We start from the raw sequence: 15,702 nt of genomic DNA, 5'->3' as shown, positions 1-15,702 counted from the left end.
TATTATCAACAGAACAGAATACGGCTCTTCAATGTTCTCGCTTGTTTGTATGTTTGTTCATTCGGCTAGGGCTAGGGAGAAGTATCGCTTGCTCCCTGTTTTATTCCATGTATTTCGTTGACCAATGAGCGAGGTACTTGTGAATAATACATGTGCAGAAAGATGCGCAGCAGGCTCATTTAGGGAGAACGCCAATACTTGTCCTTGTATTTTTTTTAGTTTTAGTGCCGACTCCATATTTCTTTTGAGCGCTCGCTTGTATTCCGTGTGTGTTTGGCTGTCAAAGCCGGGTTTTCCGTGTTAAAAGTTTCTCAAAGCCGTCAAAATTTTCTCGTTAAACAACTCCTCGTACCAGCCTAACATGGCTGAGTTCCAGACTGCTGTATCGCAGGATGGGCTCTCTCATGTGGCTCAGCTAGAGTTGGGTTCAAACCCCAACGAGCTGGCTCTACGTCGCCCCTTTGATCCTGTGGTTCATGACTTGGATGCTACATTCCGTCTATGTCGCTTTGCTGATCTGAAGGGTCGCGGGTGTAAAGTTCCCCAGGAAGTGTTGGCCAAGCTACTCGAGTGCTTACAGCAGGATGAGACTGCTCAAGATCATGAGCATGCACACTTCATGCATATGGCCATACCCCGTATTGGTAAGCAAATAGGTACAGACAACTTTCCATTACTTACTTTGCTTGATCTGTAGTGTCTGTAGTTTGCTTTTGTCATCATGTAGTTAGTAGCCAAACAACACAAGACTCTAGCAAGAGTTGAAGATGACCTACCTCAACATAGCATTCATTGAACCATTTTGAGATTTGTTTGTTTAAAAACCTAGACATAAAGTTATACAGAGTGCTAACATTTGTCAAATACCTCACATAGTTATGTCCTTATCAATCTTGTTATCACATAAATATTATGTCAAGAAAATAAATTAAAAAATTCAATATTAATACTGCCGTGCTAAGCAAAAACACTGTATGCCAAAAAATTGATTTTCGAATATTATATGAATTCGATGTTTCATTAATTTGCAATATTTTTCCCTCCTGAGTACAATCGTTAATTTTGACAGCATGATTAACTCTTATACATAATTATTATGTTAATAAATTGATGGGAATAACTTAAGTGTTCCAAGATTTCTTTAATACAACCTGTGCATTATATGGACTAGAATTTTACCGAGTGTGAGTGTAAGGCAGTCTGTACACACGTCGTAATGTGTGCGGGCTGCCTTAATGAATGCGATTGAATAGGTGCTATGGGTGGAGTCTAGATTTGTCTTTGCATTATATGGACTAGAATTTTACCGAGTGTGAGTGTAAGGCAGTCTGTACACACGTCGTAATGTGTGCGGGCTGCCTTAATGAATGCTTGTGATTGAATAGGTGCTATGGGTGGAGTCTAGATTTGTCTTCTTCTCATGTCTTGAATACTGTTTGGATTATCATTTTTTTTTTGTCTTCATTTAAAGTAGGTAGCCGAATTTACACGGGTTCTCTTTATATTATGAAAATTGTAGGTGACGTTTTTAAAGCCTCGGTTTTAAAGGCCTTGGGCTCTGAAAATCTTTCCCACATTTTTATATGCAACCTACCTTCATTTAATAAATTACGCATAAAGCTACGCATATCATTGTAGTAGGTACTCATCTTGTAAAAATAGACTGATTTCGAACCATCATTGTCCTTATTTGTTGAATTTTGGATAATCAATTAAGACTTTATATCTGAAGCCAGTGTGATTTACACTGTGCAGTAATAGTGTAAAAATAGACTGATTTCGAACCATCATTGTCCTTATTTGTTGAATTTTGGATAATCAATTAAGACTTTATATCTGAAGCCAGTGTAATTTACACTGTGCAGTAATAGATTAATTAACTAAGTAATAATTTGATAAAAAGTTCAAGTTGAGTTGTAGGAAATGTTGCAAATCGGTTATTTGATGCTGTGCCACTATCTAAATTTCCCTCTATATTGTGGTATTTGTTGTGAGTACCTCTTTTTGTTTCCTCCTTTTAGTTTTTTAAGAATCTTGAAAATCCATTTATTTTTCTCATTGACAACAGATTGATTTTTTTGTACATTTCTTTTGATTTTTATGTTTGAATAAAATTATTTAATTATTTTATTAATTGAAAATGAGAGTGTAGTAGCTCTATGTTTATAAATAACAATTAATTTTTAATATTAAATACATTTTTCACAACTTTAAAAAACAATAAAGAACAAAAAATTCGAAAAACCTAAACATGGAGTTCTTTTCTTGTGTTTGTTGAAATTTTGAATCCCTCATTGGCAGGTTTTACAAAGGAAAACGCTGATTTTTTTTTTTTTTTTTTTTTTTTCTTTATCCTAAACCCCTTAAAAACCACTAAAATGTTTTGCCGTATGTCAAAAAAGTATGTTTATTGTAAGTATAGATTGAAATCTTTAAACTTGTTTTCCCAAAAGTAGGGTTTTTGACATACAGTGTTTTCACTTAGCACGGCAGAATAGATGTAAAGCAGGGCCTTGTTTCTAGGGCTAAGGTGATCTTCATGCAAGTTCTCCCCATATCAACATTTAAAAACCAAAACCAGATTTCCAAAAGTGTCCTGATTGAGGCCCCATTCCATTATCAATTTATCACTTTTCTCCATTTTACTTGATTGCAAACCTCTTGAAAGTATGACATTATTCTGATTAGATGTGAAAGAAATAGCCTGTATTCAACATAGCACAATGCAAGTATGTGTGCTTTCATTACTCAAGATAAGCTATAAGAGCTCCTGCATGATTTTTACAAAAAATAATGGTAGTTGTTCAGAAGTCACATCAATGGTAATTACTAAAAGGAGCTGTCAGAAATGAGCAGTGACCAGTGTTATTATAGGGTTAGGTTAAACACAAAAAGGAGCTTTTTTTTTAATTGTCATGGCTTCTGAATAATTACCAAAACAATAATTTTCCAAACTTTTTTGCATACTTAGTGTCCAACTTGCACTAGATATCAATCTCATGATTGTATTTGTCCATATTTCCAGGTATTGGCATGGACTCTGCTGTCATCCCACTGCGTCACGGAGGTCTCTCCCTTGTACAAACCACAGATTTCTTCTACCCACTTGTAGATGATCCGTACATGATGGGCAAAATTGCATGCTCCAATGTACTCAGTGATTTGTACGCTATGGGAGTGACGGAATGTGATAATCTTCTGATGTTGGTGGCCGTGTCAACCAAGATGACAGAGAAGGAGAGAGATGTTGTCATTCCACTCATGCTGAGAGGGTTTAAGGTGCATAAAAAGATAACTTTTAAAATGTAATTCGATCATTTCGATTGATTTTAGCTCGATTCATTAAGTTCACCGAAATCCATTGGTGTCACATACAGCCCCAAAATATGGGTCAAGTTTGTACAAATATACAAAAATTTCTAAAAAAAAAAAAAAAAGATCCAAATCATTATTAATTTGTGGTTGAAGTTCAGCCTCTTCAGAAACAGAAACTAATCCAAGAATTATATTAATATTGTTTGCTTGTTTAATTTCCAGGACTCTGCATTGGAAGCGGGCACTGCAGTTACCGGAGGTCAGACAGTGGTGAACCCTTGGTGTACTATTGGAGGAGTAGCAACCACAGTGTGTCAGCCCAATGAGTACATTGTGTAAGTTCATATAATGTAAAAAAAAGAACTTGGTGATGTGTTAAAAAAAAAAAAAAAAAACTTGGTGTAATAACCATTTTTGAAATTTAATGATGCCTATCTTTACTTAATGATGAAATTAAAGACTCTCCTGACAGTCCTCTCTGTTCCTTAAATCATCCTGTGAAATCTGTTCACCTTTATTCTTGTCCTGCCTTGGAAGTCAGCACAGACACTGTAGGAAAACATTGGGATGTGTGCAAGAAAATGACCTGTTGGTCAATTCCTAACATTAGCTAACAACAACATGATGCCTATCTTTCCCAGGCAGGGTTAAGTGGTACATATTATCACATTAAAATTGCCTATCAAGAGCTTATTCACCACCATGGATTAATTTTCATCAGGCCACTGATTGAATTTTTGGCAATACACATTCTCTGCCCTTCTAAATAATATATCTGACCCTCTTAAAAAGCATAGAAACAATTTAAATAGAGGGAAATGGTAAGTTTTGTGGTTTTCACCGAATATGGTTTTACATTTTTCAGGCCAGACAATGCTGTTGTGGGAGATGTACTTGTCCTAACCAAACCTCTTGGTACACAAGTTGCAGTCAATGCACACCAATGGTTAGATCAACCCGAGCGTTGGAACAGAATCAAGCTGATTGTGTCTGAGGATGACGTGAGGAAAGCTTACCAGAGGTCCATGGACTCAATGGCACGTCTCAACAGAATTGGTAAGATTATGATACCCTGTTCCTGAGGTAATCAGCAAGGATTTCCACACAAAATGACTTATTACTAGAGATATTAAAATGAATAAAATGAGTAAACCCCTAAAATAATAAAAAAAAAATGTGTATTTCATACATGGTGTTGAAGGACATGTGACATGGCCAGGGCTTGGTAAGTAGTGCAAAAAGTACTATTGGGTTCTATGGATAACCCAATAGTTAAAATGGACCTTCACAAAGCTACCAAGTCTTAAATCAAGTGCAAAAAGTGTCCAATGTTTGCTTTTGGACCAACACAAAAATAATTGTAATCTCTTTACAGACTTTAATAAACCAACATGTTGTATTATTTCAGCGGCTCGTCTCATGCACAAGTACAATGCACACGGTGCTACAGATGTGACTGGATTTGGTCTGCTAGGTCACGCTCAGACCCTGGCCAAACACCAGAAGAACGAGGTCTCGTTTGTCATTCACAATCTGCCCGTGATTGCCAAGATGGCTGCTGTTGCCAAGGCGTGTGGCAATATGTTCCAACTCCTTCAGGGCCATTCCGCAGAAACCTCAGGTGAGTGGGACTTCATCTCTTGGTTTGGAGGGGGCTTAGCGAGTCGGAATAGTCTGATCTTGGCCTGTAGAGGCTTCGCGAGTCGGAATAAAGACTGATAAAGAGCACAGTGGAACAACTTGTTCTAAGCTGACAGTCTAAATTAAGTATTCCTCATATACTTCTAAGCCGACGCGATTCGTTATCGTAACCGCACCGCGTCTGCGGCAGATATTGGATATTGGGCTAGCATTTTGGCTAAAGGTCAATAGTCAGTATGATCTCACTTTTTTCACACGATCGTCAAATATTTTTCTAATGAAAGCTCTCTTATCTTCCCACAGGGGGACTGCTCATCTGTTTGCCTCGAGAGCAGGCAGCAGCCTACTGCAAGGACATTGAGAAACAAGAAGGTTACCAGGCATGGATCATCGGCATCGTGGAGAAAGGCAATAGAACAGCGCGTATCATTGATAAGCCCCGAGTCATCGAGGTGCCTGCTAAGGAGAAGGACGGAGAGCTGTGGTAAAGGAAAAGTATCCTCGAATCAACATCCTTCTCATGAGAAACTCTATTTTTTACCGTCTGAAATGTGTAAATCTCGAGTAGCTGTGGTAAAGGAAAAGTATCCTCGAATCAACATCCTTCTCATGAGAAACTCTATTTTTTACCGTCTGAAATGTGTAAATCTCGAGTGGAAAACGCTGGACATTTTAACTAGGTTAATTTCGTTTAATGGATAAAATACGATAGTTATACAGATACAAAAATTCAAAGTAAAAAACGGTTTTTTCATAAGGAAGAAGACAATTTTATTAGAAGACTAAACTTTGGCACACATAAAAAGATAACTTTTAAAATGTAATTCGATCATTTCGATTGATTTTAGCTCGATTCATTAAGTTCACCGAAATCCATTGGTGTCACGAAAGGAATAAAAAGGGGGAAAAAATTGGCACATAAAACGATAGAGATACCTAATCTAACTTTGGCACATTCTATAAATCAACCACAAGACCTAAACAAACATCGCAATGCTTACCATAATAATTTTGATGGAATTTGGCAAAATGTTCATTGAACATTTTATCTGTTTTCGGACATTTAAACGTTCGGACCTTCGCGTCAGGGGCTCTATTTTTTGAGTGAGGTAACAGACCTTAGCAGGTATACAGTGACTTTAAACCCATAAAGGAAAGTATAAAAGTATTAACAGCCATTATCACGCGAAAAACCCCTTTCTGACGTTTCCCCCACAGCACAGGACTCATTCCTCCACCAATACACGGACTTAGAGTTCGGTATGTTTGGAAGGAAACCGTTTCAAAACGGCAAAGTACAGAGCGCTGAATGCATACACTGTGATGAACAGAATAAAGAACAGGACCATCAGGAACACAATACTCATCGTGTTATTCGAGATATTCATTGAGAACGGAGGTATACAGTGACTTTAAACCCATAAAGGAAAGTATAAAAGTATTAACAGCCATTATCACGCGAAAAACCCCTTTCTGACGTTTCCCTCACAGCACAGGACTCATTCCTCCACAAATACACGGACTTAGAGTTCGGTATGTTTGGAAGGAAACCGTTTCAAAACGGCAAAGTACAGAGCGCTGAATGCATACACTGTGATGAACAGAATAAAGAACAGGACCATCAGGAACACAATACTCATCGTGTTATTCGAGATATTCATTGAGAACGGGCTGCAGCCTGAGGTTTGCCTCTTCTTGGTTTCGTGATCCTTCAGCTCGAGGATCTTCTTCATGGCTTTGAGCTGGGCTTTCATTTCATCCACCTCGGAGAGGAGTTGATCGTCTGGAGAGAAACAAGAGGGTTATTAACCCAGGGTTTGAGAACGGGCTGCAGCCTGAGGTTTGCCTCTTCTTGGTTTCGTGATCCTTCAGCTCGAGGATCTTCTTCATGGCTTTGAGCTGGGCCTTCATTTCATCCACCTCGGAGAGGAGTTGATCGTCTGGAGAGAAACGAGAGGGTTATTAACCCAGGGCACAAAATTCACAAAAAGCCCACCTGATGCTTAGGTGTGGGGGCTAACAGCCCTAAAGGATGAGTTCTAAGCTTATACGAATCTATCAACCCAGGGCAGGTTTTGCATAGCAATCAAACACTGCAAGCGAGGATCATGACTAAATGGGCGAGCATGTGCGTATTTCTTGCAACTGGTCAATTCCAGTCAGAAGTAGGTTATTAGTTATTATGCACCATTATTGCAGTTGCTAAGGCATGGGATTCAAAACCCAGGGGACTGCGGTTCAACTCCCGGCCGAGACATGAAACTAACAAATTACTTCTCCAACACTTTTCAGTCTCATTCTTGCAGTATAAACAGGTTATATGTATGTAGGTATTCTATTCTACAAAGGAAGATTTTTTTCTTCTTCTTTACAGTAGGTACCTATCGTTTTAAACGATTTTTGCTTTACCATCTTTTTTTTAGACCTTTAAAAAAATATCGTACCTGTGCTCATCCTGATCCGTGTACTGTTGGCCATGTATCTTGGTTTCGTATCAACACTGTGTCACTGTCTGAACATTATTGTTGTTTTTATTGCACGAAATTTTGGATATCTAGCATTGATTTCTTTGTTGGGGGTGGAAAAGTGGGTGTTCCCATCCGCGCATGTTAGATAAATGTGCGGAAGTGCATTTCATCTTTAGAATAATGTCCATCGCTCCATCACGTACCCTATATATACCTAACTTGGGCACTACGTAGTATACACTACTTTTACTACATAACCTACCTTAACGTAATAGGAGAAAAAAAATTGAGGAGCTGATCCTCCTCTAATATAGGATTGGAAAAACAGTTTTTTTTTCTTTTTTAGGTAGGTAGGTACCTACCTCCATACGAGGTATTGTTTGATAAGGGTTTAAAGTCACTGTAGAACTACCAAGGTTAGTGATTAGGGTCTTACCCTCCTTTCGGCGACAAGCTACCCGCCGCACCGCCTTCTCACATTACCTCCACCAGCATGATATATTACCTCCAGACACAGATGATGAAGCTCAATCAGCAGATGGCTAAGATGATGGACCCGCGGGTCCTGCATCAGATGGGTGAGTGAACTAAATAAATAAACCTTTATTTGGTGGTCATTATAGGCATAATGGGTTTTTGAAATAATATTACCTCTGTGTCAGGAAACGCAAGCAGCACGCGATTGCTCAGATAGTCACCGATTCAGGTATTATATAGGTACCAAACCAACCACGTGTAACGTTGCTCAACTCAAATGATTCTATGGGAACTGTATGTATGGTATATTCAACGTGTTAATGCCGCTGGAGGCCGACATTTTTCTGCACTGATAGAAATTTCGAAAAAATAATAGAAAGTAAAAGCAGTAACAGTGTTGAAATTCGCGAAGTCCGCAAAATTCTACAGTAAATTTCCATTGCTTCTTCGACTTGCGGTACCTATTTTAAAATCCGCGGAAGTTTGAAAAAATGAAAAATAAGCAAACACCGAAACTGATTCAAAAAGGCGCTACGCGCTACCGGAGGCGAGTTTACAAAAAAAGTGGTTCCGAACCTGGATTCACGTTTATCGGGAACTATCTCGAGTGTTTACCATTTTGAAAAGTGTAATCTTGAATTTTCTTTTCCGTCTGTAATGTGTCATGTTGGGAACACGCGCCTCGCCTTTTCTTATTTTAAGAATAAGACCGGATCGAATGCACAGCTTATTCCTGATGGAAGTACCTGCTAAACAGAGGAAATGTTTCTTTTAGCGATGATTGTGAACACTTGTACCAGCTCGCACGAGTACATTTATAGTGTCTGTTGGTACCCAGCTGTGGTATTTGCATTTGCTAGAGAAATATGTTGGTAGCTTTCGTACTCGAGGGTTCAACATGATTCTTTAGTGTGAATTAATCGAATTATGTAAGTCTTGTATATAGGAAGCGAGCATCCCCGCCAGTAAAGGACGGATATTTTCGCATTTCCTCTGCAATAATTTCTACGTTCTTTTGGAACAGTATCCCTTGAATGATCGATTGACCATCCCTATTGTTTAGGAACTCTTTTTTCCACTGTTCTGTATTAAAGAACGCTGAGACTTTGAAAATTTGAGGAGGTCCTATAGAAGAAGGGTGTCAAATGGCCCTTCTTTCATAGACTTCAAAATGTGGATCGAAAGAAGGAAATTTCGAATATTATATGAATTCGATGTTTCATTAATTTGCAATATTTTTCCCTCCTGAGTACAATCGTTAATTTTGACAGCATGATTAACTCATATACATAATTATTATGTTAATAAATTGATGAGAATAACTTAAGTGTTCCAAGCGAACAAAAATCGACTTGACTCATCAGCTGATTTTTGATGATGAAAAAAGTGAGGTTATGTTATCACAAAAATACAAAAAAAGTAAAAATAAAAAAAAAGTTTCCCAATGAATCAAGTGATAAGGGAATACAAGTTATACAAGTTGTTAATTTAATTTTTATTAATTTCACATCTAAAATGCTATAGTATTTCCAGTGATTCACAGATTGAACAAAAATCGACTTGACTCATCAGCTGATTTTTGATGATGAAAAAAGTGAGGTTATGTTATCACAAAAATACAAAAAAAGTAAAAAAAAAGTTTCCCAATGAATCAAGTGATAAGAGAATTCAAGTTGTTAATTTAATTTTTATTAATTTCACATCTAAAATGCTATAGTATTTCCAGTGATTCACAGATAATCTTCACTAGACGTTCACAATACATAAATCAAAATGGTGTTAGCAGATTTAGGAAGGAAAATTACCTCGGCACTGAGGTCCCTCAGCAATGCCACTGTCATCAACGAAGAGGTAAGTTATCTGGAAATTTCAATATGCTCTAGCAATGTCTTAAAATGTTATACTTGGTTCATAATCATAACTAGGGATGTTTGAGTAGCTTACTAAACTGAAACAAGCATATCCAAGCTTTCCGAGAACACACCAAGAAGCCTGGTTAGACTTGGCATAAATTAGAATCCATATTCCAAAATGTTGCTGATGGACTACTTTCTCTATTACGTTCCATTTCTTATATGTATTGTTTGTTGGTTAAGGGAAATAGTCACACTGCAGAATGAGCAAGCTTAATCAAACACACAAATACAGCAGCTTTATTTTACCATTTGATAGGTATGGAAATAAATTAATGGTAAAACATTTTCCCCCATCAAGTTTTGAACCAAATCCAAGTAGGTACCTAAATATTTTTTCTTTGAACTTTCCAGGTATTGAATTCTATGCTGAAAGAAATATGTGCTGCCTTACTAGAAGCTGATGTCAATATTAAATTGGTCAAAAAATTGCGAGAAAATGTTCGACAAGTTATTGATTTTGATGAAATGGCCAGTGGCCTCAACAAGAGACGGATGATTCAAAGTTCTGTGTACAAAGAACTTATCAAAGTAAGTATGTAAATTGGTTGGAGAGATGTAAATGATTGTGGTGGTGGGCTACCTATGACCCATCACCTACACCAAAATTTAATAAATTTAATCAAGAAATAATTTAGTGCCTAGTAAACATGATCAGAATACAGAGTTACCTCCCTTAAAACAGACACCTCTGAAATAACATAAGACAAATGACTTTCAAATTTAAATAAAAAAAAACTTTTAACATTGATATGTGATGAACTCTTATATAAATTAATTGTAACCCTTTCTCTCTCTCCTCCCAGCTTGTAGATCCAGGTGTCAAAGCCCATCAGCCACAGAAAGGAAAACCCAATGTCATCATGTTTGTTGGATTGCAAGGGTCTGGTAAGACAACCACCTGTACAAAACTGGCCTATCATTACCTCAAGAAAAACTGGAAAGCTTGTCTAGTTTGTGCTGATACATTCCGTGCTGGAGCTTATGACCAATTGAAACAAAATGCAACCAAAGCTAGGATCCCATTCTATGGAAGGTATAAAATTTAATAGGGAGGTAGAGAGAGGAATCAAATTATTAGTTATGGAACTTTTTAGTTAGGGAAATCCCTTGAACATTATGGCATAAAGCCTTATCTCTTAAGTATTTCTAAGGGTTAGGGAAATCCTTTGATTATTATGGCACAAAACCCCTTGTGATAACCCTTAGCTCCAAGGGCAAGAGAAATCCTATACACAATATGGGATTAAGCCTGATACCTACATATGAAAAATCTTTTCACTGGAATTTCAATTAACTCCTGATTTGATGCCATTTCCCCAAGTGTGTGAAGTGTAAAGGTGGAGTTAAATAATGTAAGAATGAATGATCAAGAAAAACTGGAAAGCTTGTCTAGTTTGTGCTGATACATTCCGTGCTGGAGCTTATGACCAATTGAAACAAAATGCAACCAAAGCCAGGATCCCATTCTATGGAAGGTATAAAATTTAATAGGGAGGTAAAGAGAGGAATCAAATTATTAGTTATGGAACTTTTTAGTCAGGGAAATCCCTTGAACATTATGGCATAAAGCCTTATCTCTTATCTCTAAGGGTTAGGGAAATCCTTTGATTATTATGGCACAAAAACCCTTGTGATAACCCTTAGCTCCAAGGGCATGGGAAATCCTATACACAGTATGGAATTAAGCCTGATACCTACATATGAAAAATCTTTTCACTGAAATTTCAATTAACTCCTGATTTGATGCCATTTCCCCAAGTGTGTGAAGTGTAAAGGTGGACTTAAATAATGTGAGAATGAATGTTTAAACAGCTAAAAATGCAAGTAAGTATAAGGGAAAAAATTCCCTTTTTTATAGATTTAACGTCACTGTGTATAACTCCTAATGTTTTCCCTTGCTAAAGAAATAGCAAAGGTTGAGTGCGAAGGGCATCCACTCGTAAAACTTATAGCTAAAACCAATATCAGCCCAAAGCAATCACCCTAGTTAGGGCTGATTGGGAGGCTCACGAAAAACGCCGACCCCGTCTGTACACGGGAAAAGGCGAAGTAAAAGGAGACTGTCTCACCTAATAGTTTATCTTTGTACACAAGAGGACCACCGGAGTCTCCTTGGCAGGCATCTTCTGGTTTTTCCGTCTTGTTAGTCGTACACACAATGCTATCTTCATGGACACTGCGGTCACCTACAAATCCGATGCATTCCCACTTGCTAATTAGAGGTAACTCGATGGTCTGCAGAATGGGGGGTGTTCGCTCGCCTGGGGATAGTTGGCTGCCTGGTGGTACGAAATTGACACGGGGTCAGATAATGATTGTAGGTAACGCTTGTAGCGGTAGCTAACCCACATAAGGGACCAGCCTAGTTAGCTTGGTTCTTGTCTTCCTTCTCTCTTCGATTTCGGGACGATAAGACCTTAGCAGTTACAGTTCCTTCTATGCTTCTATCAGACATCTTAAAAAATGATAAAAAAAAAGTTTTGAGGGGACTCACACAGGGCCTTGTTGCTTAGCGTGTAAGCAAATATATAAAATAATTTTAAGGGACCAAAATTTCATGGCTGGGTTTAGAGAGAACTCCAAAGCAGCGGTACCAACTTGAAAAACTTCAATCCATCTCTCTTACTTACTTTACTTTCTCTTATCTTGTGCTAAATTTACTAACGATAAATAAACAAGAAGTATATCACAAATTTCAGGTCGATGTTTCCATTTCCAACGGCCGATTAAGGATTTGCCTCACACCTTGTGATGTGCAATGAGATAGGGTGGGTTACGGTAATTTTGAGAAACTATTGTTTAATAAGTGTGATGGTCTCAAATGACATGTTAATGGACTACAGAGGTAGTCTTATGAAAGATTGGTCATCAAACCACCCTATGCAATGTAAAAAAAAGCCAAAGGTGTAGACACAGCTTGTGTTAATCCCATCCGACGATCGGTGTAATACCCTGATTTTCCACCTTATCCTTGCAAGGTGTCGCCTCTCGAGTGTCAAATGATCTCCCACTCCCCTGTCCCCCCTCCCGCTCCATTCCCCTCTTCTTCCCCCTCTCTCTTTACTCTCACCTCTACACTGCTATGGCGAACCACCCCGTTGAAGGCACCGTATAGCTGATTATCGAGACTCGCGCTGAGCAGGTTCACTCGGCCGGGAACGCTCTGCCAGTACTGACCGATGAAATTGGTCGGGGAGACGCCTACACGCTGGTAGACCGTGTCCCGGGCGAGGGCCCAGACACCGCTCTGACTGATGGTGATGTGGGTGGCTTGTAGCCCGGGCACGTACAGCCAGTTGACGCCCAGCTGATAGTCGTGGTAAATACCTTCGCGTACGTACACGTTACCCTTGTTGTCAAGCGCCCACACCTGAGAATACATCAGAGCCAATTTCAGATTTGTTGTAGTTTAAAAAATAAATCTATGCAAAAAAGCTAGATTCCCGGTGGGCTCGAAACATTTGTAACATGCACATGATCAATTCAGTGACTGTAAAGGGGGCACCCAGCTTTGTAATGTAGAAATGCACAGAGCGACCGGATGTTTTAGTGAGGACCAAAAACTGTGACACATTCATATGTAAATTCATATTCATAGGTAAATAAATGAAAGCTAAATTCTGCCAATAACAACAAGTAAGTAAAAGAAATTAAATTGGAACTTACCATGCCAGCATGCGGTCCAACAAAGATCCGACTAAAGTGACACCCCGGTAGTGCAGACCCCTCTGCTGGTATCCAAGCCGGAACCTGCTCCCTCTCCTCATGAGGAGGATAGACAGTCATATACACATTGCCACGCGTGCTGCATACCCACACCACGTCGCAGGCGCAACTTAGATCGCCTACCTGGACGTGAGAGCTGGAGAACTGTTCCAGAAGAAGTGGTTTCCATTTGACCCCGGTCGGATGGAGGGTGGATATACCAAGCCTGTTGGGAGACAGAAATTTGGTATTGCTAGAAGGCCACTATCAGGTAGACCTGACAGAACAACCTGATAGTGAGTGGCTAACCAAGAAGCATTGGCTCTTTAAGTCCTATATCACTGCGACCTGATTAGATCATTTATAACAAATTATGACTTTACCTTTGGGTGACAGAAAAAAAGTATGTAACTTGTTTTTACTGTAAGCATAGGACTGAAAACCAAGTCATTTATCACTCGCAATCTTAACAAGGAAAATATTCCAAAAACGTTCCACCGACTGTTATAATTTGACGTTCCACCAACTACTACAATGGTTATTCAACAATTTAAATGAGGTTTCTTCTGTAATATTCCGTCATAACTTTTGTGAAGTTCAAAGATTTTTTCTATAAACTACTTATTACACGGGCATTCTACGACACAGACCACACAAGTCTAATGTAGCATTCTTTCACTGAAAAACGGCAGATTGAACTTTTTACTCACCTAATATAGATATGACACTTCTCAGTAAGCACCCACAGTGCATTAGGACTAGACTCAATACTGACTACTGAATCATCTTGTCCTTCTTCTATAGGAGAAGGTACACTGCTAAGGGCTCGACTATACGGACAGTAGTTGTACAACTCCCCCTCACTCGTCAGGAACCAAATATACCCGTCCTCTTCAAATAAACCTGAAGAAAAAAGACGAGAATGAGCTAAAAATGCAATTAAGTATAAGGGAAAAAATTCCCTTTTTTATGAATTTAACGTCACTGTGTATAAATCCTAATGTTTTCCCTTGCACTCGTAAAATTTGTGGCCAAAACCAAATGTCAGCCCCAAGCAAACACCCTACATAGCGCTGATTGAGAGGCTGACGAAAAACGCCGAGTCCGTCGGTAAGTACACCGGAAAAAAGAAGAAGAGTATAACTATTAAGGTTTTTAATCACGGCGTCTTTTTACCAAAACGTGATTGCTCAGATGGTCACCCATCCGGATACTAATCACGCGCAAAGTTTCTTAACCTCAGTGAACCATTGAGAACTCGTGAATTCAACGTGCCATCGCTCATCAAACAAACTAAACTTATGGTGGATTTCACCAACCTTCTTTTTAGTCCCTAACAGCCTGTTAGCTTAACAGCGCTGTTAAGCCAAATCAAATGGAACTTAACAGGCCTTCTAAGGACTGAAAAAATATAGGTGAAATTCACATTTAGAGTTACTTGGTTCAATTACCTTCAGCGGAGATTTTTCTCCACTTGACAGGACCGGGTCCGGGCGACACTTTTCCATGGTCACATACCGGGTCCAGCGGTCCCAACTCCATCGCCGTCCACTTGTGTCCCCACACACTACTCGTGTTCACATACACCACACTGGCCAGGGGGTGCGTTATCCAAATGCTCTCCCTATTGGACCGTATACAGGGTTTCTGCGCAGACGCAGAGTGAAGAGTGACGTGTTCAAAGTTCCCGTGGATGAGAAGTTGCCACCATTCCCCTCCGCTGGTGCTGGAGGAAGGAGAGGGGAGGTGGCATTCCCCTCCCCTGGTGCTGGAGGCGGGGCGAGAGGGGAGGTAGTATTCCCCTCCTCTGGTGCTGGAGGAGGGGGGAGAGGGGAGGTAGAAGTAGATGTAGTTTGAGCGGTCAACGATCCAACCGAGGCGATTATGAGTGAGTGCGATGTCACTGTGAAAATAATGATAATGATACTACTTTACTTAATGGGTATTTATTTATGGCCGGGGCTACAATGGAGCAGTTGCAGTTGGGTAAAAATTAATTAAACAGCTAAAAATGCAAGTAAGTATAAGGGAAAAAATTCCCTTTTTTATAGATTTAACGTCACTGTGTATAACTCCTAATGTTTTTCCTTGCTAAAGAAATAGCAAAGGTTGAGTGCGAAGGGCATCCACTCGTAAAATTTATAGCCAAAACCAATATCAGCCCAAAGCAATCACCCTAG

General features: G+C 39.1%; 5 protein-coding genes across 8 annotated transcripts in view; 3 read left to right on the top strand and 2 right to left on the bottom strand.

The window, feature by feature from the left end:
* The first annotated feature begins 205 nt into the window (after positions 1-205).
* Positions 206-9,085, top strand: LOC103517049 (selenide, water dikinase). Of its 3 annotated transcripts, none has more exons than XR_003393629.1 (7): positions 206-656; positions 3,026-3,279; positions 3,538-3,650; positions 4,181-4,371; positions 4,724-4,936; positions 5,260-5,523; positions 8,512-9,085. XR_003393629.1 is itself a non-coding variant. In XM_008482067.3 (7 exons), the coding sequence occupies exons 1-7, from the start codon at positions 362-364 to the stop codon at positions 5,531-5,533; spliced, it is 1,251 nt and encodes a 416-aa protein (XP_008480289.1). In that variant the 5' UTR covers positions 206-361; the 3' UTR covers positions 5,534-5,604. The 3 variants fall into 3 exon arrangements, 2 of the variants coding, with proteins under 2 accessions (XP_008480289.1, XP_026685063.1); XM_008482067.3 differs by lacking the exon at positions 8,512-9,085 and adding an exon at positions 5,530-5,604 and having other exon boundaries at positions 5,260-5,440; XM_026829262.1 differs by lacking the exon at positions 8,512-9,085 and having other exon boundaries at positions 362-644; positions 5,260-5,444.
* The window catches only part of LOC113470662 (signal recognition particle 54 kDa protein-like), a 21,137-nt gene continuing 8,408 nt past the window's right edge, over positions 2,974-15,702 (top strand). The window contains exons 1-2 of the mRNA XM_026829292.1: positions 2,974-2,978; positions 15,089-15,096. The gene's annotated coding sequence lies outside the window, so the exon portion shown is untranslated. The remainder of the gene's footprint in view (positions 2,979-15,088; positions 15,097-15,702) is intronic.
* LOC103517070 lies at positions 6,423-7,829 on the bottom strand. 2 transcript variants are annotated; one of them, XM_008482090.3, is made up of 2 exons: positions 7,401-7,748; positions 6,423-6,739 (listed from the first exon to the last, which is right to left on the bottom strand). In XM_008482090.3, exons 1-2 carry the CDS (start codon positions 7,432-7,434, stop codon positions 6,480-6,482), a joined length of 294 nt encoding a protein of 97 aa, XP_008480312.1. In that variant the 5' UTR covers positions 7,435-7,748; the 3' UTR covers positions 6,423-6,479. The 2 variants fall into 2 exon arrangements, 1 of the variants encoding a protein (XP_008480312.1); XR_541790.3 differs by lacking the exon at positions 6,423-6,739 and adding an exon at positions 6,774-6,896 and having other exon boundaries at positions 7,401-7,829.
* On the top strand, positions 9,315-11,320 carry LOC103517349 (signal recognition particle 54 kDa protein-like). Its single transcript, XM_026829301.1, has 5 exons — positions 9,315-9,447; positions 9,641-9,752; positions 10,169-10,345; positions 10,621-10,816; positions 11,259-11,320. Exons 2-5 carry the CDS (start codon positions 9,675-9,677, stop codon positions 11,303-11,305), a joined length of 498 nt encoding a protein of 165 aa, XP_026685102.1. The 5' UTR covers positions 9,315-9,447; positions 9,641-9,674; the 3' UTR covers positions 11,306-11,320.
* LOC103517337 overlaps positions 12,302-15,702 on the bottom strand; it is a 27,258-nt gene continuing 23,857 nt past the window's right edge. The window contains exons 9-12 of the mRNA XM_026829228.1: positions 14,974-15,425; positions 14,233-14,425; positions 13,484-13,748; positions 12,302-13,187 (exon numbers count right to left, since the gene is read on the bottom strand). Coding sequence (XP_026685029.1) covers positions 12,813-13,187; positions 13,484-13,748; positions 14,233-14,425; positions 14,974-15,425 — 1,285 coding nt within the window. The 3' untranslated portion in view covers positions 12,302-12,812. The remainder of the gene's footprint in view (positions 13,188-13,483; positions 13,749-14,232; positions 14,426-14,973; positions 15,426-15,702) is intronic.

The sequence above is a fragment of the Diaphorina citri genome, unplaced genomic scaffold (genome assembly GCF_000475195.1).
Source record: "Diaphorina citri unplaced genomic scaffold, Diaci psyllid genome assembly version 1.1 scaffold54, whole genome shotgun sequence".
NCBI classification, from domain to species: Eukaryota; Metazoa; Arthropoda; class Insecta; order Hemiptera; family Psyllidae; genus Diaphorina; species Diaphorina citri.
This window is presented reverse-complemented; position numbering and strand designations above follow the sequence as displayed.

Bases quoted from the DNA above. Each gene is read 5' to 3' on its own strand.
- LOC103517049 (XM_008482067.3), top strand. From the start codon at position 362: ATGGCTGAGTTCCAGACTGCTGTATCGCAGGATGGGCTCTCTCATGTG. The intron at 657-3,025 runs GTACAGACAACT...CCATATTTCCAG, and splicing joins CCGTATTGGTAAGCAAATAG to GTATTGGCATGGACTCTGCT. The intron at 4,937-5,259 runs GTGAGTGGGACT...ATCTTCCCACAG, and splicing joins CCATTCCGCAGAAACCTCAG to GGGGACTGCTCATCTGTTTG.
- LOC103517070 (XM_008482090.3), bottom strand. From the start codon at position 7,434: ATGGCCAACAGTACACGGATCAGGATGAGCACAG. The intron at 6,740-7,400 runs GTACGATATTTT...GTTTCTCTCCAG, and splicing joins ACGGATCAGGATGAGCACAG to ACGATCAACTCCTCTCCGAG.
- LOC103517349 (XM_026829301.1), top strand. From the start codon at position 9,675: ATGGTGTTAGCAGATTTAGGAAGGAAAATTACCTCGGCACTGAGGTCC. The intron at 10,346-10,620 runs GTAAGTATGTAA...CTCTCCTCCCAG, and splicing joins TGTACAAAGAACTTATCAAA to CTTGTAGATCCAGGTGTCAA. The intron at 10,817-11,258 runs ATGCAACCAAAG...AATTGAAACAAA, and splicing joins TTATGACCAATTGAAACAAA to ATGCAACCAAAGCCAGGATC.